We start from the raw sequence: 24,738 nt of genomic DNA, 5'->3' as shown, positions 1-24,738 counted from the left end.
CCCCTTATGGGGCATATCTTTTGAAAATATCTTCTCCCATTCATTAGGTTGCCTTTTCACTTTGTTGGTGGTTTCCTTTGATATGCAAAAGCTTTTTTGTTTGATGTTGTCCCACTTATTTATTTTTGCTTTTGTTTCCCTTGCCTAAGGAGACATATCCAAAAAAAATATTGCTAAGACTGATGTCAAAGAGTGTACCATCTATATTTTTTTCTAGGACTTTTATGGTTTCAGGTCTTACATTTAAGTCTTCAATTCATTTGAGTTCATTTTTGTATATGGAATCAGGTAATTTTTGAAGCATCCTTAGTGTTTCCTTTAAATCTGTCTTGAAATGACCATAAGCTTAGCTTCATGGAAAGGATTAACCAGCTTCTTGGTCTAAGGCTACCAGGATCATTTGTCTAAGGCTAGAAAGTTACCAACATGATGTAAACTGTAGGGAGAGAAGGAGAAGATGCAGGCTTTTCCTGGCAGTTGGTAGCTAAAACTCAAATAATTCTTAGAAAATGACATGATGGCAGCTTTTCTTGTCTTTTTCTTTCCTCGTTGGTGAAGAAAGACATTCCCACTCTTGAAATTTCCTTATAACCCAGACAAGTTCATGGAAAGCTTGATCTACGTTCATCCTAATCTTTGCTGACACCTCCACAGTATGTTACCTTAAGTTGTGGGCTGCTATTCTTCCTATGTTACCTGTCTATGATGATCCAGGTCTGCTTTATTACCAATTAAAATCATTGGAACCCATCATGATCCTTTACTCTGAGAGTCTGTCTTTGAAACTTACAGATTTCTTCAAAACTGCCTCTATGCATGTCTGAAAAGAGCAATAGGAAACCCTCATCAGTTCTCAGGAACTGTTCTCTTATAGCTCCAAACTTCTTGTCCTATTGTATCCAGAATATCTAGCTGGGCTGCTCTGTCATCTATCACACATACACAAAGCAGATGGTTGGCTCACAATCTGTTACAAAATAGGACTGTATGAATTGGATGGGGAGTGCCAACTTGCCCAAGCCACCCCACCAACCACCACCAACTGGTACTTCTGGCCAGAGCCGTTAGGTCAGTGGGCCACCACCACCAGGATGCCCAGAGTCCAGCCTGGCCACTGAGCTGCCGCCTGACCTAGGTCTAACTCTGGGGACGTGTGTGGCCCGCAGGCGTCCAGGGTCTGGTGGCATCGCAGCACTCCTGGGGCTGGCCGGTCAGGCCCAAGGGGTGGAGAAGCAGGGTGACCTCAGGGGCCAGGAGCGTCAGAGGCCAGGGTCTCGCTCCTCTACACCTCTCTGTAGCACCCGCCCACAACTAATTTTAATATATGTGTGATGAACAGATAATAATAGAGTTAACAATAATAACAACAACTGAATTCAGTACTAGATAAAATGTCGGTACAAAGGAAGAAGGAATTGACTGTGCCAGATGCAGGGAGTGGTTATCGAAGTCTTCATAAAGGATACAGAGAGCTGTCCCTTTCTTTTTCCCATTGAGATATAATTGACATATTACATTGTGTAATATTAAGGTGTACAACATGTTGACTTGATACACTTCTATATTGCAAAATGATTACCACCATGGCATTAGCTAATACCTCTATCATCTCACATACTACCATTTCTCTTTTTTTTAAATTTATTTTTGGCTGTGTTGGGTCTTCGTTGCTGCACACGGGCTTTCTCTCCTTGCGGGGAGCGGGGGCTACTCTTTGTTGCGGTGCGCGGGCTTCTTATTGCGGTGGCTTTTCCTGTTGTGGAGCTTGGGCTCTAGGCGTGCAGGCTTCAGTAGTTGTGGCACTTGGATTTCAGTAGTTGTGACTCGCAGGCTCTAGAGTGCAGGCTCAGTAGTTGTGGTGCACTGGCTTAGTTGCTCTGCGGAATGTGGGATCTTCCTGGACCAGGACTCGAACCTGTGTCCCATGCATTGGCAGGCGGATTCTTAACCACGGTGCCACCAGGGGAGTCTCTACCATTTCTTTTTTATGGTGAGAATGTTGACGATCTCTCTTAGCAACTTTCAAGTATATAATACAAATTATTAACTATAATCACCATGCTGTACATTAGATCCCCAAAACTTATTCTTCTTGTAACTGGAAGTTTTTACCCTTTGACCACAGAGAGCTATCTTTTAAAGGCTAAAGGAGTGGGGAGTAAAATAAGCATAGGTGCATGAAACAGCCTGATGAATTCCAGGACTGCTTAGCATGACAGGAACCTAGAGTTTAAGAATGGGATTAGTGTCAGGTGGAAGCAATTGAGGGGTTTTAAGTTAGGAGAGATAACGTTAGATTTGCATTTATGAAATATCACTCTGGCTTTATAAGGAAGAAGATAGATTTGAGGAATGCAAAACCAGAGTTAGGAGGGACTTACACTTTTAGCCATGAGGTAGTAACAGGGACTAGATTTACCTTTCCACTTAACTAGAAAACCAGACAAAATATGTGAAACAATGTTTCAGACATTGGGCAACAGGCCTTGCAAGACTGTGAACCCTGAGAAATGGGAAATTAATGAAGCAAACCCCTTGATTTCCTCAACTTATTCCCTGGAGGAAGTTTCTACACTGCAGTGGAGGGAAGGGAATTTCAGAGTCTGGTGGTCTTGCTGAGTTGAGGAGATAGATACTGGAGTTTTTGGAGGTGAAGGCAGCTATTATTAGCCAAGCAGAGTGCCAGAGAGGAGGGAACTGCACAAAGAAAGAACTTTGGTGATCTGCAGAGTGTTCCCCCTGAGTCCTTTTGATGAGCATTAATTTGTGAATGCAAATGAGGACACTATCTGAGGCTGGGGAAGGTCTGTTAGAAAGCAGTAGGCCAAACAATTCCCACATTCACCTAGGGCTGGGAATATTTTGTGTGCAAAGCTGGAGTGGGGAGGCATCATAATACACAAGGCATCAGATAGAGTTCTCAGAAGAGGAATGTCTTAGTTGTGGAGCTTTATTAGGACTAGAGTAAAGGCTCATCTGGATGCAACCTAAGAAATCTTTTTTTTTTTTTTTTTTGAGAAAGTATCAATATTTGTTTACTCTGGGAATTCAAATATGACTTTTTATTATAATTTTTATGGTACTTTTCTGTATTTTAAAATACAAAAACAAGCAAACCAGGTAAGATTGTTTTTCCCAAAGAACACAAGTTTATCTTTTTTATTTTTTTAAATCTATAGGCTGCTGATGAAGATATTATCATGATATTCAATGAGCATCTAACAGTTTCTTGAAGCCATAGAATTTAATGGAACAGCTTTGGGAGATGTTTTGTTTTGTTTCCAGCTTTATTGAATTGAATATATTATATATAAAATATACATCATATACATGTAATATATATTAAATATCATATTCAAATATAATAGAATATATTATAATTGAATAATTATTGAATATAATTATTGAAAACAATTTTATTATAATAAAATTGCATGTATTTAACAAACAGCTTATGGAGCTCAATATCAAAAAAACAAGCACTCCCAATTAAAAAATGGGCGGAGGACCTAAATAGACATTTCACCAAAGAAGACATACAGATGGCCAAGAGGCACATGAAAACATGCTCAACATCACTAATTATTAGAGAAATGAAAATCAAAACTACAATGAGGTATCACCTAACACCAGTCAGAATGGCCATTATCAAAAAATCTAGAAACAATCAATGCTGGAAAGGGTGTGGTGAAAAGGGAACCCTCCTGCACTGTTGGTGGGAATGTAAATTGATACAACCACTATGGAGAACAGTATGGAGGTTCCTTAAAAAATTAAAAGTAGAACTACCATATGACCCAGCAATCCCACTACTGGGCATATACCCTGAGAAAACCATAATTCAAAAAGAGAGACATGTACCACAATGTTCATTGCAGCACTATTTACAATAGACAGGACATGGAAACAACCTAAATGTCCATCGACAGATGAATGGATAAAGTAGATGTGGCACATATATACAATGGAATATTACTCAGCCATAAAAAGAAACGAAACTGAGTTATTTGCAGGGAGATGGCTGGACCTAGAGTCTGTCATACAGAGTGAAGTAAGTCAGAAAGAGAAAAACAAATACCATATGCTAACACATATATATGGAATCTAAAAAAAAATACTGGTACTGATGAACCTAGTGGCAGGGCAGGAATAAAGACGTAGACATAGAGAATGGACTTGAGGACACGGGGTGGGGAGGGGGAAGCTGGGGTGAAGTGAGAGTAGCATCGACATATATACACTACCAAATGTAAAATAGCTAGTGGGAAGCAGCAGCATAGCACAGGGAGATCAGCTTGGTGCTTTGTGACCGCCTAGAGGGGTGGGATAGGGAGGGTGGGAGGGTGGCTCAAGAGGGAGGGTATATGGGGATATATGTATGCATATGGCTGATTCACTTTGTTGTACAACAGAAACTAACACAGTATTGTGAAGCAATTATACTCCAATAAAGATCTATTAGAAAACTGTATGTATTTAAAGTGTATATGATAGATTTGACACATAAATATTGATACATTGTGAAATGTTTACCACAATTAATTTAATCAACATGTCCATCACCTTAATGGTTACCCTTTTTTGAGTGTGTATGGTGAGAAAGCTTAAGATCTTCTCTCTTAGCAAATTTCAAGTATACAATACAGTATTATTGACTATAGTCACCATGCTGTACATTAGATTTTTAGAGCTTATTCACCTTATAACTGAAAGTTTGTACCCTTTGACCAACATCTCGCCATTTCCTCAATCCTTGGCAACTGCCATTCTACTCTCTCTTTCTATAAATGTGACTTTTTTTCTTTAGAGTCCAAGTATAAGTGATACCACATAGTAATTGGATTTCTCTACCTGGCTTATTTCACTTAGCATAATGGCCTCCAGGTTCATCCATGTTGTGGCAAATGGCAAGATTTTCTTATTTTTTGTAACTGAATAATATTGCATTATTGTGTGTGTGTGTATATATATGTATATATACACCATATTTTCTTTGTCCATTCATTCATTAGTGGGTACTTAGGTTGTTTCCATATCTTGGCTATTGGAAATAATGCTGCAATGAACATGGAGGCACAGATAGCTCTTCAAGACATTTATTTTTGGATATATATCCAGAATTGGGATTGTTGGATTATGTGGTAGTTCTATTTTTAATTTTTTGAGGAAACTACATGCTGTTTTCCATAATGGCTGTAATAATTTACATTATTATTACTCCACCAACAGTGCACGAGTTCTCTATTCTCCATATCTTCACCAACATTTGTTTTGTGCTGTCTTTTTGATAATAGTCCTTCAAACAGGAGTGAGGTGATATCTCACTGTGGTTTTCACTTGCATTTTCCTGATGATTAGTGATGCTGAGCATCTTTTCATGTATCATTGGCCATTTGTGTGTCTTCTTTGGAAAAATGCCTATTCAGGTCCTTTGCTAATTTTTAAATTCTGATTATTTGTTTTTTGCTATTGAGTTATATGAGTTCCTTATATATATTTAGATATTTGTCTCTTATTAGATATACGGTTTGCAAATATTTTCTCCCATTCCACAGGTTGCCTTTTCATTTTGTTATTGGTTTCTTTTGCTGTGCAAAATCCTTTTCGTTTGATGTAGTGTCACTTGTTTGCTTTTGCTTTTGTTGCCTGTGCTTTTGGTGTCAAATACAAAATACCATTGCCAAGACCAACATCAAGGAATTTTTTCCCTGTGTTTTCTTCTAGGAGTTTTGACAGTTTCCAGTCTTACATTAAGTCTTTAATCTTTGTGAGTGGTGTAAGATAGAGGTCTGGTTTCATTCTTTTGCATGTGAATATCCAGTTTTCCCAACACTATTCATTAAAGAGACTATCCTTTCCGCATTGTATGTTCTTTGTGCCCTTGTCAATGATTAGTTGGTGGGCTCATTTGTGGCTTCTCTATTTCTTTCCATTGTTCTAAGTGTCTGTTTTTATGCCAGTACCATAGTGTCTTGATTACTATAGCTTTGTAATATAATTTGACATCAGGAAGTGTGATACCTCCCCCTTTGTTTTTCTTTCTTAAGATTGCTTTGGCTATTTAGTCTTTTGTGGTTCCATATAAATTTTATGTTTTTTTTCTGTGTCTGTGAAAAATGCCATTGGAATTTTAATAAAGATTACATTGAATCTGTAGATCACTTTGGGGAACATGGGTGTTTTATTGATATTAATTTTTCCAATCCATTTGTGTCTTGTTCAGTTTTTTTCATAAGTGTTTTACAGTTTTCAGTGTACAAGACTTTCACCTCCTTGGTTACGTTTATTCCTAAGTATTTTATTGTCTTTAATGTGACTGTAAATGGAACTGCTTTCTTAATGTCTCTTTCAGATAGTTTATCGTTAGCATATCAAAATGCAAGTGATTTTTGTATGTTGATTTTGTATCCTGCAACTTTACTGAATCTGTTTATTAGTTCCAACAGTTTTTTTGGTAGAGTCTTTAGGGTTTTCTATATGTAATATCATGTCATCTACAAATAGAGACAATTTCACTCTTCCTTTCCCATTTGGATACCTTTATTTCTTTTCCTTGCCTAATTTCTCTGGCCAGGACTTCTAGATCTATGTTGAATAAAAGTGGTGAGAGTGGGCATCATTGTGTTATTCCTGATCTTACAGTAAAAGCTTTCAGCTTTTCACCATTGAGTATGATGTTAGCTGTGAGCTTTTAGTATATGATCTTTATTATGTTGAGGTACATTCCCTCAATACTCACTTTGGTGACGGTTTTTATCATGAATGGATGTTGAATTTTATCAGATGCTTTTTCTGCATCGTTTGAGATGATCATATGATTTTTATCCTTAATTTTGTTAATGTGATGTATCACGTTTACTGATTTGTGGATATTGAGCCATCTTTGCATCCCCAGAATAAATTCCACTTGATTATGGTTTATGATTATTTTAATGTATTGTTGAATTTGGTTGGCTAATATTTTGCTGAGGATTTTTGCATCTATGTGCATCAGGGATGTTGGTCTGTAATTTTCTTTTCTTGTAATATCCTTGTCTGGCTTTGGTATCAGGGTGATGCTGGCCTTGCAAGTTGAGTGTGGAAGTGTTCCATCTACTTTAAATTTTTTGGAAGAGTTTGAGAAGGATTGGCATTAATTTCTCCATAAATGTTTCGTACAATTTACCAGGTATACCAGCTTGTCCTGGACTTTTCCTTTTTGGGAGATTTTTGATTACTAATTTAATCTTCTTACTAGTTATAGGTCTATTCATACTTTCTATTTCTTCATGATTCAGTCTTTTCAAAAATTAAATAAAATTTTATTTTATTTAAAAATTTTTATTGAGGTATAGTTGATTTATAATATTATTATATTAGTTTCAGGTGTACAACATAGTGATTCAAAATTTTTATCTACTTGATGTTGGCAGGTTATATTTCTAGGAATTTATCTGTTTCTGTTAGGTTGTCCAATTTGTTGTCATATAATTGTTCATAATGGTCTTTTATGCTCCTTTGTATTTCTGCAGTATCAGTTTTAATGTCTTCTCTTTCATTTCTGATTTTATTGATTTGAATCTTCTCTTTTTTCTTAGTTAGTCAAGCTGAAAGTTTGTCAGTTTTGTTTGTTTTTCTTTAAAACAGCTCAGTTTCATTGATTTTTTTTCCTACTATTTTTCTGGTCCATATATTGATACTTTTTCTGCTCTGATCTTTGTTATTTTCTTTCTTCTGCTATCTTTGGCCTTAGTTTGTTCTTTTTCTAGTTCCTTGAGGTGTAAAATTAGCTAAATAAACTAAAATATGTATTCCTCTGATGATGGATGGATAATTTCAAATGATGTCTTTGAATTTACAGATATTTTTCTTCAGCTTGATTAAGTCTATTGTTGATGCTATCACATTTTTTATTTTATTCATTCTATTCTTCAGCTGCAGAATGTAAAAAATAATTTCTCTTTCTTTGCTAAACCTCTTACTTTGTTCACATACTGTTTTCCTGATTTCATTGAGTTGTGTGTTCTCTTGTAGCTGAGTTTCCTTAAAACAATTATTTTGAGGGACTTCCCTGGAGGTCCAGTGGTTAAGACTCCATTCTTCCACTTCAGGGGTTTGATCCCTGGTCAGGAAATTAAGATTCCACATGCCATGCAGCTTGGCCAAAAAACAAAAATAAACATTTATTTTGAATTCTTTGCCAGGCAAGTTGTTGATCTCCATTTCTTTGGGGCTGGTTACTAGATAATTATTGTGTTCCTTTGGAGGTATACTATTTCTTTGATTTTTTCATATTTCTTGAAGTCTTGCATTGTTTTCTTCACATTTGAAGAAGTCAGCTCCTCCAGTATTTACTGACTGGCTTCAGGAGAGAGATACCTTCATTTGTTAGTCCAGCAAGGAATTCTGAGGCTTTTACAGATCTTTTCTATGGATGTGCCCAGTCTACACTTCTTGTTCTCTCTTAGGGGAGAATTCTTAAGATTCCATGCCTTTTCTCAATCCTGCGAAGATAGGCTGGGTGCTGAGAGCCTCCTTTCTTTCCCCCTTGGGCAGTGCCCTGAAATACTCAAGTTTATGAGCATTCTCCCAGTCCCACAGAGTTGGGATCACTTTCTGTGCTTGTTTGCTAGACATCTGCAAGGGCTAGCTCTCACTGTCCATAGGAGCTCATGCTGGGAACCAGCCATGGGGAGGTCGTGAGTATAGGGGAGATGCACAGAGTTGAGGGTTCTCATGAGCCAGTTAGGATAAGGCATTCCCAGTGTCTCATGGTTGGCCTTTTAGATAGAATCCACAGATCAGTTGGTAGGAAGAAGAGTGAAGCTGCTAGTTGTGTCCCTTTGATATATTCCAAGTACATCAAAGGGACACAACTGTGTCCCTGTGCTCCCCGCCTCTCCCAATCGCACAGCCTTGCAGATCACCTCAGTAATTTGAGTTAGGCGAGAAAGAAGTGGACCTCTTGGGCAGCATCCAGCACAGCTGGGAGAGGCAGGCACTCACTCACATGCTCTCCCTTTCTCCTGCGGGAAAACTCACAGGCTGTGGGGGTCTTCCTGGCACCAAGTCCTGCCACCTTGAGGTAGAGGTGACATGGGCAAAGTGAAACTCTTTCTCAACTCTCTTCAATATATTTGTTTTCAGATTTTTTTTTTCTTCGATGGTGTTTTGGAACTTCTCCTCTGGATTCCTGGACTCTCACAAATGTGCCTTCATCTGTGGGTGATTGCTTAAGTTGATGTGGAGCTCCAAATCTGCATATAAATGCCCCTGCAATCCAGGGCTCAATATTTTTTCCAATTTATTTTTATTTATTTAAATTTTTTTCCAGTTTTATTGAGATGTAATTGACATATTAAAGGTGTACAGCATAATGATTTCATACATGTATGTATTGCAAAACGGTTGCCACAATAAGTAGCATCCATCAGCACACGGTGTTACAGTTTTTTTTTCTTGTGATGAGAACTTTTAAGGTCTACTCTCTTAGCAACATTCAAATATATAATACAGTGTTGTTAACTAAAGTCACCATATTGTACACTATATCCCAGAAATTATTTATCTTATAAGTGGAAGTTTGTACCTTTTGACCAACTTCACCCATTTCCTCCACCCCTCATCCCTAGCCTCTGGCAACCACTAATCTGTCCTTTGTTTCTATGAGTTTTGTTTTTTGAAATTCCACATATAAGTGAGATCATACAGTATTTGTCTTTCTCTGACTTATTTCTCTTAGCGTGATGCTCTTGAGGTCCATCTATGTTGTCACAAATGGCAAGATGCCCACTATATAGTCCTATACACTATTCCATTGTGTATATATAACAAATTTTCCTTTTCCATTCATCTGTTGATGGACACTTGTTTCCATGTCTTAGCTATTGTAAATAACGCTACAATGAATATGAGGATGCAAATACCTCTTTGAGATAGTGTTTTCATTTCCTTTGGATATGTACCCAGAAGAATTGCTGGACCACATGGTAGTTCTACTTTTAATTTTTTGAGGAATCTCCATACTGTTTTCCATAATGGCTGCACCAATTTACATTCCCTCCAACAGTGCACAAGTGTTCCTTTTTCTCCACATCCTTGCTAGCACCTGTTATCTCTTGTTTTTTTGATGACAACCATTCTAAAAGGTATGAGGTAACATCTCATTGTGGTTTTGATTTCAGTTTCTCTGATGATTAGTTATACTGAGGAACTTTTCATGTGCCTGTTGGTCATTTGTATGTCTTCTTTGGGAAAATATCTGTTCTGGTCCTCTGCCACGGCTCGCTCTTGAACTGTTACATAGGTGAAAATCCAAGTTATCCAGGGGCAAAACAAGAGCTGAAAGAGCCAAACAGACACTTCAGCTGTTGTCTACCACAGTGGAGACAGATTTAACCTATAAAGACTAACTTGATCTGAATAAGAGGAAAAGCTCTAGCTCGATAAATAGGTCTAACTTGAGTCACTACAATATAATTGAGTGGTGGCTCCTCAACCACATGCCAGATATAAGCTTGTTCTCAGACCCAGAGTCCTTTGGATAAAAGGTGGCCTTTGATGAAAGACCCTGCTGCTCTGCTAAAAATTGACACTGCAAGTCTTCCTCCTAGGCTTCCCCCCCAAATATTTGCAACCATTTGCCAGTGTGGTGGTGCATTAGGCTAAGGGAAATAACCAGATTTTTAAAATGGATTACTAGATAATTGTGGTGAACTGACACTAATTGCTGAAGTTCTAAAACGTCCCAGTAGTCCAGTAGTCAAATAGGGGTTTATGGAGCTCAGGTCACGAATGTAGTTGTGGTTTGGGTCCATCTCAATGGCTCCAGTAAATTCCAAACCAAACCCATGGTTCTCTCTCCAGTTCCAGAAAGCATAATTGGAATAGACATACTTAACAAAATCTCTATATAGGGTCTCTAACCCATGGAATGAGAGCTATTATGGTAGCAAAAGCCAAGTGGAAGGCACTAGAAGTGTTTCCCCATACCAAAATAATAAACCAAAAGCAATACCACATAGAGACATTGGAGAGATTAATGTTGCTTGAAGGATGCAGGGATGGTGATTCTTGCCACATCTTCTTTCAGCTTGCCTATTTGGCCTGTGCAGAAGACAGATAGATCCTAGAAAATGAAAGTGGATTGTTCCAAACGACTTATTCATGTAGTCCCTCTAATTACAGCTACTGTTTGGGTGTTGTTCATTGCTGCAAAAAATCAACACTTTCCCTGCTATCTGCTATCTGGCATTCCTTTGGGAAATACTTCTTTCCCCCTTTAGTCCTGTTAGTATGACCACACGATGCAGTTTTGTTTCATCTGGAAGGATCAGCACTACACCTTCACTGTTCCATCCCAGGGATATATTATTTTTCTAACCCCCTGTCATAATCTAGTCCAAATGGGTCTTGATCTTCTTCATTACACAAGAATGGACACCACAGGATATTTGTGGTACCATGCTGACTGGACATAATGAGTAAGAATTAGTAACTATCCTAGATAATTTGATAAGATATATGCACGTCAGAGGGTGGAAATAAGTTCCACAAAATTCAAGGGCCTGTTGCCTCAGTAAATTCTAGGCATCCAGTGGTCTGGATCATGTCCAGATGCTCCAAGATGAAAAACTAGTTGCTGCATCTGACTCCTCCAACCACTAAGAAAGAGGCACAATGGATATTGGAGGCAACATAAACCTCATTTGGGTGTGCTACTTTGACTCACTGAATAACTTGAAAGAGTTCCAATTCTGAGTATTGCCCAGAAGAATAGAAGGCTCTGCAGCAGGTACAGGTTACCAAGTTAGTTGTTCTGTCCCTTGGGCCATATGGCCCAGCAGATCCATGTTATTTGAAGTGTCTGGCAGATAGGGATACTCTATGAAGACTTTAGCAGGCAAATATAGGTTGATCAGAGTTTATAGGATTCCAAACAAAGCTATGTTATCACCTGCCGATAATTATTCTCCTTTTGGAAGCACCACCTAGCTTGCCATTAGACTAGTAGAGACTTAACATGTGACCATGGCCACCAAGTTACCTTTGAGTTGAGCTGCTCACCATGAACTGGATGTTGTCTGATTCACTAATACATAAAGTTAGGCATACAGATCTGCACTAGATCAAAAATGGCATTAAAACATATAAAATTGAGCAGATTCTGAAGGCACAAAGAAATTGTATGAGGAAATGGTTAATATACTTGTGGCTCTTACTGCTGCTGAATGGTCTTCTCTCTTTCAACATATATCTATGACTTGTCACCAGTTGACTGAGGAAGAAAATCCTTGACCCTGGTTCACAGATAGTTCTGCATGATATGCCAGCATCAGCTAAAAATTCACAGCTGGGTACCATAGCCCTGCTCATGTATGGCTCTGATGGGCAGTAGTGAAAGACAGTCTCAGTAGGCATAACTCTGAGCAGTGACCTATCTGTATAGCCTGGAAGAACAAATGTTCAGACTGTATAGATTTTCACTGATTCATTGGCAGTGGCTAATGATTTGGCTGGATGGTTGCAGACTTGTAAGGAGTACAAGGAGTCTAAGGAAGATATATGTAGGTAAATTTCTCTGAATGGGCACAGAATGTGAAGATAAATTTGAGTCCCTTGTAAATGGTCCCCAAAGGGCAATATCAGAAAAAGACGTTAATAAGCAAGTGGACCAGATGATCTGTTCCATGGATGTTAGTCAGCTCTTCCAACAGCTACCCTTGTCCTTGCCCAATGGACTCGTGAATAAAATTGCCATGTTGGAAGGGATGAAAGTTACTCATGGGCTTAGGAACATGGACTTCCACTCACTAAGGCTGACATGAATACAGCCACTTCTGAGAGCCCCATCTGCCAACAGCAGAGACTAACACTGATTTCCCATTCCCCGGGGAGAGTATGAGTCAGCGACTTGGTAACAGGTTGATTACATCAGACCACTTCTACCAAGAGAAAGACATCACCTGTGTTCTCACTGGAATATACACTCACTTTGGATATGGATTTGCCTTTCTAGACCACCGTGTTTCTCCCATTACCACCATCCCTGGACTTCAGGGTACCTCATTCACCATCATGATATCTGAAAGGATTGTTTCTGACCAGAAAATAATTTTACTTAACATCCAATGATGTATGTCAGTAGGGTCATGCTCATGGAATTAACTCTTCTTACCATTTTCCCCATTACCCAAAGCAAGAACCTGATAGAATGGTGTGGAGGTTGGTGGGGAGCACTTTTTGAAGACCCAGTTTTAGTGGCAATACTTTTCATGGCCCAGACAGGTAATATCCTCCAGGATGTGGTATATGTTCAGGTACCAAGATATGGTGCTGTTTGTCTCTTGGCTAGGATTCTCAGGTCCAAGAGAGAAAGGGTGAAAATGAGAGTGACTCTTCTATTACTCCTGGTAATCTAGTAGTGAATACTTTACTTTCTGTCTCAGCTGTGACCATGTGACAAGTTACAAAAATGATGGTAGTAGTTACAGGCATTTCACTCCTATTTTGAAATGAATATATACCAGTTCTTTTTCTTTTCTTCCCCTATCTCATTCCCCTACTAGCACATGTGAATAGTGGCTAACCTTATATTTCATTATTTAGGTTACAGAATACCCATGGAGATCTGTCTCACTAGAAGAGAAACATCACTCAAAGATGGATAAAGTGACATAGGGGACTTTGTATCCTCCACTGGGGAGAGTGTTGGTGTATTGTTTATTATAGAAGGGATCTTGCATCATGGAACATAAGAACATGATTGCTATTTTGTTATACAGAAGTTTTAAATGTTGTTAAAGTGTAAATGAATGCCAAACTGATGAGTGGACTGAGGTGGTTTGTACTCTGCTAACTCATTAAGCTAGAATTATGTTGCCCAGTATCATTTTCCCTGTATGATTCCGGGTTAGAGTTGGTCAAAAGAGGAATCTGTGCAACATTTGGAAGGCAGAATTTAAGCAGAAGCCATTTCTCTGTGAAGGTCATCATGCGTAGATGTGGCAACAGCAGAGAGGACAGTGGGTTCCAAATTGCCCTCACTCTCCTCTGTCGTGTTTCCAGCCCTTCTTCCCAATGTCCAGCTTTTCCTCCTAACTGCTGACCCTATTGACAAACGATGGTCCCAGGGTCACCACCAGAGAGTTGGCAAAATACTGTCAAGGCAGTAGCTACTCGGAGGCATATCTTCCTGTAGATATTCTCACAAGCCTTTCCCCCACCCCGCTCCCCCGACTCTACAGTCTCCCTGTGGCAGTTGGACAAGGTGGCTTCTCAGATTATCTGACTGGTGACTTCTCTGATGCTCCGGCTTCTCTCCTAAACTTACTTCACTTCCCCAGCTTCTCCTACAACATGTAAGATATAATTCCTGTAATAAATCCCTTTTCTCATACATGATAGTGGTTCATTTTCCCCCATCAAAACTTGACTGGTATGAATAGAGAACTTCCTGATGGACTTTGAGCCTGTTCTGTCTGTTCCTGAGGCCCAGTTACAACCTTGTGTTTCCTGTATTTAGTTGCTTAACCACTATTTGATTCTATTTACAAAATAAAAAATTTTTCCTAAGCTAATTTGCATTGGTTTCCAGGTATTTGTGATTAAAAAAAAAAAAAACTGTAACCAACACCCTATGGCAATGTTAATTATGGATCTCTTGTATTTCTTCATGCCTGTGAGCAGAGACACAGACTGCCAAACTCTTTTTTTTTTTTAAATTTATTTTATTTATTTATTTACGGCTGTGTTGGGTCCTCGTTTCTGTGTGAGGGCTTTCTCTAGTTGTGGCAAGCGGGGGCCACTCTTCATCGCGGTGCGCGGGCCACTCACCACCGCGGCTTCTCTTGTTGCGGAGCACAGGCTCCAGACGCGCAGGCTCAGTAACTGTGGCTCATGGGCCTAGTTGCTCCGCGGCATGCGGGATCTTCCCAGACCAGGGCTCGAACCCGTGTCCCCTGCATTGGCAGGCAGACTCTCAACCACTGCACCACCAGGGAAGCCCCAGACTGCCAAACTCTTTTCAAGGATGTTTATGTAGCAAAGAGTCTTGGAATATATTATGGCTTCCTATGGTACAAAGGGCACGTATGCTTACTGCCCATTATAAAATATCTGTTTCCCTCACTCAGTGTTCCTTTCCCGTTATGCAATCCACTGTGCAGGTATTATTTGGGCCTCTTCCTACTGCCCCGTGGGAACTGGGGCTCAGGAAATGAGGCAAAAATGATGATACTTTGGCTATTGCTATTGCTATTGCTATGACTGTCCTTTGTCGCTGACCTAAGAGAGATGAAACTGTTGCAGGTTAACTTGTCAGCTGGTATGGATGGTGAAATCTCAGATCCTTCACAGTTCTTGAAAATAAGATTATTTTAGACTGGTGTAATTTCATATGAACTGCTCATTAGGCTTTTCGAATAGAACAATGTATATACTTATGATACAAAGTAACATTTTAATAAACAAGTAAATGTATTAGGTTTTGAAGAAATAAACTCAGTTTATTCTATCACTACAGTGTAACAATTACTTTAAATGCATAGATCTCTTTATTTCTCATTTGTAATGACAAGAATTTGGTTAGGATGCTTTGCTTATAGTAACAGAAACAAAATTCTACTTTATGCAAAAAAGATAATTTATTTAAAAATTACAAGGGTACCTTACCAAAGCTAAGAAAAACAGTTAAAAACAGGGCTCAGGGATGGTGGCTAGTAACAGAAATCAAATCTTGTTAGCTTAAGCAAAAAGGGGAATTTATAATTAGGATACAAGGTTGCCTTACTAAGCCAAGCGCGGGAAACATGAAGGGCTGGAACAAGGGAATGGAGCACTGTTAGAAAGCCAGGAATCACATTCTCCTGATCTCTCATCTCTATTCTTCACTTTGCAAATATTTCACTGCTCTCTCACTGCAGATTTCCTGTTTTTTCTCTTTCTAAACCACAGGGTGGGACATGGCAACTCATAGCTACCTAATTTATGTTTCCTCTATTCCAGAGATTAGTCAGACCAAGGCTAGAATCTCTTGTCTTCAACCCCAAATTCCTAGGGAAGTTTTAGAATCTTACCAGATTTAGAGATGACTTTCTTCTCTGAGATAGTAAGATAGAAGTTGGTAGAACACCAAGAGACAGAGACCAATTCAAAATACTTTTTACCACTCCTTACAAACCTTGAGCTGAAATAGCTTATTTTGATTTAGGAATGGATATAGAGAGATGTTCTCACAACCCATGAGATATTCTCACAACTATAACCAGTAGAAATGACCAGGTGCTTCAACAGAGAGAGGTGTTCTAATACTTTTTAATATTCCCCCTAGGAAGGAAGTGATCGGCCTGGATAATGCTACTACCATATTTGAGACAAGTTTCTTTTCATTTATTGTAATAGGCATGATTTATCTCTTGGGAAGATATGCACAGGTCCTGGTATGAGTATTTTAAGCACAAAAGGTAATATTATATTTTGTTAATTGTTTTTCCCAAGAGAAAGAAAAACAGAGACTAATTACATGAAGAGTATTTGTGAGAAAGAGATTAAAAGAGATTAATTACAGGGTGGGTGTCAGAAATCCCTCAGCGCCATAAATAGACATTTGACCAAGGGTCTCTCAAATTAGAGAGGAATTCTGGTTCATCTAGCTTGAGTCACATGTCTATGAACATAGCTGCCCACATCTTCATCATAGTGGGGTAAGGGTTGGAGGGCTATTCTGAGAAACAGACGTGGGAAAGGGCAAAGAAAATTATTTTCTGTATTCTTCACAGTGTTCCAGGCTCCCCTAGAGGAGCAAAGTTATATTGCTTATGAAAGTCATGGCATAATAAGATTTAAATAGTAGGTGATTTATGTATTTAAAATTCAGAATAGCTGATGGAAGTATTCTGCCCAGCCTTACCCACATTGAAATAAAACTGAAAATGTCAAAGTATAAAGAAATGCTGCAAATGTTTTATTAAAAATGTATTTGTGCTGAAGATTTCTTAAAGTATTTCTCCTATGTGTTGAAATACATTCCTATTATTTATTATGTCCTTTGATGAGATACAAGGAGTTAAACTTAATGTTTATGATATTGCGCTAGTTCTTCCTGTAATTTTGTTTCTAGAAATAATTGGCAAGATAAGTAGGACCACTCTATGGTAAAGATCAAGAAAAGCAATATTAGCATGGACATGTTAAGAGACTCAGAAGCTGGTAATTCAGTTTTAACTTTACATGATTTCAGCGTACACAAAGTTTCAAAAGAAAAAAGTCATTCAATATTATGTTGAAGGTTTTGTATTTCAACCTCTGTATTTCTTCGTGTAAATATTCCCTTAATGTTGTCATCTTTTTGATCATCATAAAGTGTCATATTTAGTACATTTCCAGTACATTCTTCTAATGGAATGGTTGACAAGTATGAAAATACTTTCTCCATTACAGGCTCCCCAAGAAAAGGCATTGGAGGGCTCTTTTTCACTAGGGAATCATCAGAAAACCAGTCATCAGCTACTTCTATACTTTGGCTGTAATAAGAATCAGATGGTAACGTTGATAAGCTTAAGGTAACACTGCTGGGATTTGTTGCCGAGCTAGTCTCTGAGGGGTCACAGATGACTTTTTTTGTTGCAAGGCAGAATTCATCTTTAGAATAATCTTTAATTGCTGTAAAAAAAAATTAGATTTACTATGAATATTACATATTTATGAGCCAAACCTTAATTATAAGGATAATGTTACTTTCTAAAATTCAAACTCTTCTTAGGGTTTTAATGAACAGGATGATGCAACAGTGAAAATGTTAAGTTGCTATCATCATCCATACAATGTTAAATATGTAATGGGGAATCAGCAATATTTTCAAGATAATCAAGAGTACAAAAATCTATTCTAAATAAAATCAACCTGTTTTAACAGGAGAAGATTCTAAACAGGCTAGAAAGCTCAGTTCTGGAATGTCCCTTAAAATCAGAGATGGCAGACAGTTTCTTAACTATTTATAGCTAAATATTGTCTTATTTAAAAAATAAATTTTAAAATGCCTCCTTAAGCAGGTAGATTACAAACTGTTTGATCCACAGTGGGAAGGGCCTATGAGTTGGCCTTATACCAATAAAAGTAACAACTAACATTCATATAGTGCCTTACAATTTACAAAGCAGTTCGATATACTTCCAGATCTCATTTACCCTCTCAGTTATTCTTCAAGGTAGTTATTAGCCCTACTTCACAAAAGATATGACTGAGACTGAGACTTAAAGGAATAAGTCACCAAAATCAGATACAAAATGGACTTCAATCTAGATTTGTGTTACTCTAAGTCCCATGCTTCTCCCACTACATTATTTATGCTGCACAGTTGTAAATAAAAAATGTTAAGTTTTAGAAAAGATCACATTTACACAATATCCTAAAATATCTTTTATAATATTTTACATATTAATTTTTGATATGAATATATAACATTAATTGTTAAAGCTGTTTTAAATACCTTATTACATTTTATATTCAGCATTTCTAAAATTATGTAGGAGGGTAATGTTTTGAGGTACTAAGTCAATATCTAAAGGGTTACAAAGCACTCATGTCTTTTAACTCTCCATCATTACTATATGGCATTGACTGTGATACCTTTGGATATAAAGAAGGGACAAAAATTAAAATTTCACATTTTAATTTAAGACAAGACATTATAAATTTTGTTTTCTAAAAAATATATGCCCATTCATATACTAATAAATGTTTCCCTTGAATTTTTATGATTTTAAAAAATATTTAGATATTTAGGATATATTTAGGATAGCCTCTTGATTCTTTAAAATGTGAATTGCTAGAAGTTGATTACAATTTATTCTAATAAATTGTTGAGAGAAAGTACCTTTTATATGTGCTGTTTCCTTTTTTCTTTGCTCCTCCTACATAAAAAAAAATGTTATTTGTGTTTTAAAAATTAATAGTTTTTAAACAATTTGATATATATTTATATAAGAATAATATATTTTAACATCATAATAAATTTTTGAAAGAATCATATTTTCCACGATATGAATTTATTTTACCAAACTATATTGACAGGAAAGAAAAAGTGTTGAGGTATCATCTGAAAAGAATGTGAATTGGTTCAAGAAGGCAGTCTCCAGGATAGGGAATGAAGGGTGAAATAGAGTTCAACAGGATTATTTCTCTCCATTCTCACTAACTTAGAGTCACTTGGTTAGAACTAGAGAGGGCTAAAAAAGTAATTACAATTCCTAGACTTGCTCATTCTATTAACTAATAACAACAAGACAGTGAATTCTGGCAGAAGGCTTTTATAAAAATGCGACTATTCTTTTGAAGCAAGTAAAACATTTGATCAAACAATACATTCCAGATGTGTTCTGGGAAGTGTGGTGGTGTAGTAGTTCTCAAACAGGGCATCAGAATCACCTGGTATGTTGATTAAAATGCTGATTCTTGGACATAATATCAGACCCTACTAAAACAGATTCTCTGGCAGTAGGGTTTAGGAGTATGCAGTGTAACACTCCTCAAGCAGTTCTGATTCAGTTTTTCCTTAGACCACTAGATAAACAATGAGCTAGTGCATAGGGTGTTTGGTATGCGGTGGGTGAAGACAGAGAGATAACACTGTCTCTTGTGTTATAGGGGAACAGTGTGGGTATTCTATGCTGATTTTCATTGTCTTGTTCACCGAAAAAGGCTTGCTTAGGATATACATATATATAGGGTATACATATATATGGGATATACATATATATAGGATAACACATAAGTTCTTTTTTTTTTACAACTTACTTTACTTTTTGGTCATTTTCAACTTTTATTAATATAAATGCCAGTATAAGCTCCTGACTTACCTTGCCTGGATTTAGGACCAATTCAATTTGTGACTCCTGTACAAATTATATTAGAACATTGCTTCTCACACTTTCATGTGCCTATGTATCACCTGGGGGAGCTTGTTAAAATGCATATTCTAACTCAGTAGGTTTGGGGTGGGGTCTGAGATTTTGCATTTCTAACAGGCTCCCAGGTAATGCTGATATTGTTGGTCTGGGAACCACAGAGTAAGGTCCTAGTCTGATTAAAATTCTACCCAAACTAAGGGAATGACAAAATGGGCATTCTTATATATTGCTATATATAAATAGGTATAACTTTTCTGGAGGGTAATTTAACAAATCCATTTCTAGAAATTTATTATGCCAGGTAAATAATTTTGGATTTGTATAAATATTCAGTTACCAGAATGTTCACCACAACACTGTTTAGCATTTTTAAAACCTATAATTTAAAATTCTAAAAGTAAGGAAATCTTTAAATATGTTAGGATATGTGGATATTAATACAATGATTATTCTTTCAAAATGATACCATGGTATCAGAAGTAAGTAAAGACTCAAAAAATGATGGTGACGTATAAAAAAGACAGAGGAATAATCTTAAACAAGTGGCTCACTGGTTAAATTTAGGAATATTTGAGCATCAAAATAATGATAGTAATGGATTATAACCTGCTGAATAAAATAGAAATCCATGAGTCTATACTAATAATAAATAAATAAAATAAGGAAGAGGGTAGGGCTTCTTTCTCACAGTAGAACGCCAAATGACAAATATGGATGGGAGTGGCAGAATTAGAAAATCATCATCTTGTTATAGTTTTGTAAAGATTAGCTCAAGTAATAATAATTTATATAGCTAGTAAGTAGAGTTTGATGAAGAGGAGGATATTTACATGTTTTCAAAGTGTCACCACACAGCTTGTTTATTAACTGTAAGGGTAAAAACAGAAATAATTCAGTGAGGAAAGAACAGACAACATCTTGATTATGTGATCCACTAAAATCACCAGTGAAGAGCAGATGTACACTGTACGCCTTCAGATGTGATAAACTGCAAGGAAAAGTCACACTGAGGAACAGTCTATGATCTATAAAATAACTGGCTTGTATTCTTCAAAAATGTCAATATCATTGAAAGACAAAGAAAGGAAATTTTAAAATATTTTGAACTAAATAATTATGAAAACAAAACATAAAATTTGTGGGATGCAACAAAAGAAGGCCTTAGAGGAAAATTTAAATATTAAATGTTTATATTATAAAAGAACAAAAGTCTAAGAATAATAAAGCAGACATCTCCAGGCAAGACTGATTTAGGAAAAGAGAAATATAATCAGGAATAAAAAGAGTACCATCACTAAAGATTCTATAGATTTTAGAAGCATAATAAGAAGCAACTACTAAAAACTTTCTGCCAATAAACTAAACAACTTAGGTACAATGGACAAATTTACTGAAAAAAATTTCAAAAACATACAAAATAGAAATATTTTGTATGTTCCACATCTGTTAAAGGAGCTAAATTCATAGTCAAAAATTTTCTCTTGAAGAAAATTCCAGACCTTGATGACTTCTTTGGTGAATTCTAGAAAAAAGTTTGAGAAAGCAATATAGCCAATTCTACACAAAAATTTTTCAGAAAGTAGAGGAGCAGGAACCATTTCCCTATTGTTTTGTGACCAGAATAAAATTGTGATACTGAAATCTAACCAGATATTACAAGATAAGAAAATTATAAAATAATATCCTTCGTTAACATAGATGCAAAAATTATTTTTTTTTATATTATTTAAAATATATTAGTAAATCAAATCCAGTGGGGTTTATTCCAGAAATACAGGGTTGATTTAACATTTGAATTCAATGTAATTCACATTAACAAAATAAAAGAGAAAACCCATGTGAACAATTTTAAAAGATGCAGGAAAAGCATTTGGCAATATCACCAACCCTTCATGGCAAAACAAACAGACAAACCTCTCAGGAAACTAGGAATAGAAGAGAATTTCCTCAATCTGACTATATGCATCTACAAAAATTCTATAGCTAATTTCCTATTTAATGATGAAAAGCTGAATGTATTCTAAGATCAGAATATAAAAAGGATATCTGTTCTCAATACTTCTGTTCATAATTATACTGGAGGTCCTATCCAATGCAATAAGATGAGAAAATAAAATAAAAGCATAAACATTGGAAAAGAAATAAAACTGATGTTTTTCATAGATCCCATGCTTGTACATGAAGAAAACCTTTTGTGGTCCTCAAAAAAACTACTAGAAGTAATAAATAAATTTACTTATAAAGGTCATAGAACACAGGTCAACTGTAGTAAAGATGGCAATTCATTACAAACTAATGTATAAACTAAATGTAACTCTTGGGACTTCCCTGGCATTCCAGCAGTTAAGACTCCACGCTTCCACTGCAGCGGGCATGGGTTCGATCCCTGGTCGGGAAACTAAGACCCCCGTGTGGTGTGGGGTATGCTGCATGGTGCAGCCAAAAAAGAAAAAAAAAAGGTAATTTTCATCATGATCTCAACAAGATTTTTTTCCAGCTAAAGTTCACCTTAAAATGTATATGGACATGCAAAAGAATAAGAAAACCTAAAACAATGTTGAAAAAGAAGAATGAAATTGGAGAAATCGTACTGCTCAATTTTATAATTTACTATACAGCTAGAGTGTGATATTGGTAGAGGTAGACACACAGGTCAATAAACCAGATACAGAATGCAGAAACAGACTAACACATATATGCCCAACAGATTTTTCACAGAAGTTGCAAAAACAATTCAATGGAAGAGGATAGCCTTTTCAATAAATTGTGCTGGAATAATATGACATCAATAGCCCCCCAAAATGAACTTTGATTTAAACCTCACACTTTATACAAAAATTAACTAAAAATGGATCAGAGATAGAAATATAAAATGTAAAACGATAGTAGCCAAAACAATCTTGAAAAAGAACAAAGTTAGAGAACTTACTGATATCAAAACTTACTACAAAGCTATAGCAATGAAGACAGTGTGGTATTGGTATAAGGATAGATATATAGATCAATGGAATAGAACCGAGATTCCAGAAATAAATGCTCATATTTACAGTCAGTTGATTTTTGATACGAGTGCTAAGACAATTTGATAGAAAAAGAATACTCTTTTCAACAAACGGTGTTGGGACAACTAGGTTTATACATGCAAATAAGTGAAGTTGGACCCATACCTCATACTATACACAAAAAACTAACTCAAAATGGATCAAACACTTAAACATAAGAGCTAAAACTATTAAATTCTTAGAAGAAAACAGAGATATAAATCTTTATGACCTCAATTAAGGAGTGATTATAGATATGACACCAAAGACACAAGCAACAAAAGAAAAAATAGGTAAACTGGACTCAAGAAAATTAAAAACATTGGTTCTTCAAACAACACCCTAAGAAGAAAAGACAACCCACGAAATGGGAGAAAATTTTTACAAATCATATATCTGATATAGGATATGTACTAGAATATATAAAGAATACTTAAAACTCAACAACAAAAAGACAAATAGCCCAAATAAAAAAAATGGACAAAGCTTTGAATAGATATTTCTCTAAAGAAGATATACAAATATCCAAAAAGTACATGAAAGTATTTTCAACGTCATTAGGCTTTAAGAAAATGCATATCAAAACCATGACAAGATACCACTTGGTGCCCACTAGGATAACTATAATAAAAAAGACAGGTTAAAAACAAGGGTTAACAAGGGTGTCACAAAATACAATCTTCATATACTGCCTGTGGGGATATAAAATGGTGCAGGCACTTTGGAAAACAGTCTGGCAATTCTTCAAAGATTAAACATAGAGTTACCATATGACACAGCATTTCCATTTCTTGGTATATACGCAAGAGAAATGAAAACATATACACACACAAAAACTTGTATACGAATATACATAGTGACATTACTCATAATAGGCAAGAAGTGGAAACAACTCAAATGTCCTTCAACTGATAAATGGATAAACAAAATGTGATATATCCACACACAATGGAATATTATCTGGCCATGAAAAAGAATAAAATATTGATATATGCAATAACACAGATGGACCTTGAAAACATTATGCTAAATGAAAAGGCAGATACAAGAGACCTTATATTGTATATTTCTATTTATAAGAAATTCCAGAATAGGCAAACCTATAGGTACAGAAAGTATAGATTAGTGGCTGTCTAGGCCTAGGAGGGTTGGAGGAAAATGGAGGGGCAGTGATTGCTAAAGGTACAGGGTTTCTTTTTGAGGTGATAAAGGTGTCCTAAACTGATTGTGAAGATGGTTCTATAACTCTGTGAATATCTAAAAACTACTGAATTAGACACTTTAAAAAGGCAAATTGTATGGTATGTGAACTATATCTCAATAAAGCTGTTAAATATAAAACAAAGCAACCTAAAACTAAGAAACTTTTAGAAGAGAACTTAGAAACAAATCCTTGTGACCTAGGGTTAGACTAAGAGTTATTGGACATGACACTTAAAGCATGATTCAAAAAGGAAAAATATACAACTCAGCAACAAGGAAGCAAACAACCCAATGAAAAATGGGCAGAAGGCCTAAACAGACATTTCTCCAAAGAAGAAATACAGATGGCTAATAGGCACATGAAAGATGCTCAACAGTGCTAATATTAGAGAAATGCAAATCAATTACAATGAGGTACCACCTCTCACCAGTCAGAATGGCCATCATTTAAAAGTCTACAAATAACAAATGCTGGAGAGGGTATGGAGAAAAGGGAACCTTCCTACACTGTTGGTGGGAATGTAAGTCAGTGCAGCCACTATGGAGAACAGTATGGAGGTTCCTCAGAAAACTAAAAATAGAATTACCATATGATCCAGCAATCCCAC

At 36.5% G+C, this 24,738-nt stretch overlaps 1 protein-coding gene and 1 pseudogene across 1 annotated transcript in view; both read right to left on the bottom strand.

Annotated features, from left to right (window-relative positions):
- Positions 1-502: 502 nt before the first annotated feature.
- Positions 503-1,066, bottom strand: LOC103004902 (ras-related protein R-Ras2-like; annotated as a pseudogene).
- A 14,585-nt stretch (positions 1,067-15,651) lies between these two features.
- C1H1orf185 (chromosome 1 C1orf185 homolog) overlaps positions 15,652-24,738 on the bottom strand; it is a 43,566-nt gene continuing 34,479 nt past the window's right edge. The window contains exons 4-5 of the mRNA XM_007164481.2: positions 18,854-18,890; positions 15,652-17,640 (exon numbers count right to left, since the gene is read on the bottom strand). Coding sequence (XP_007164543.1) covers positions 17,246-17,640; positions 18,854-18,890 — 432 coding nt within the window. The 3' untranslated portion in view covers positions 15,652-17,245. The remainder of the gene's footprint in view (positions 17,641-18,853; positions 18,891-24,738) is intronic.

This window comes from Balaenoptera acutorostrata, chromosome 1, assembly GCF_949987535.1.
Source record: "Balaenoptera acutorostrata chromosome 1, mBalAcu1.1, whole genome shotgun sequence".
In the NCBI taxonomy this organism is placed as follows: Eukaryota; Metazoa; Chordata; class Mammalia; order Artiodactyla; family Balaenopteridae; genus Balaenoptera; species Balaenoptera acutorostrata.
This window is presented reverse-complemented; position numbering and strand designations above follow the sequence as displayed.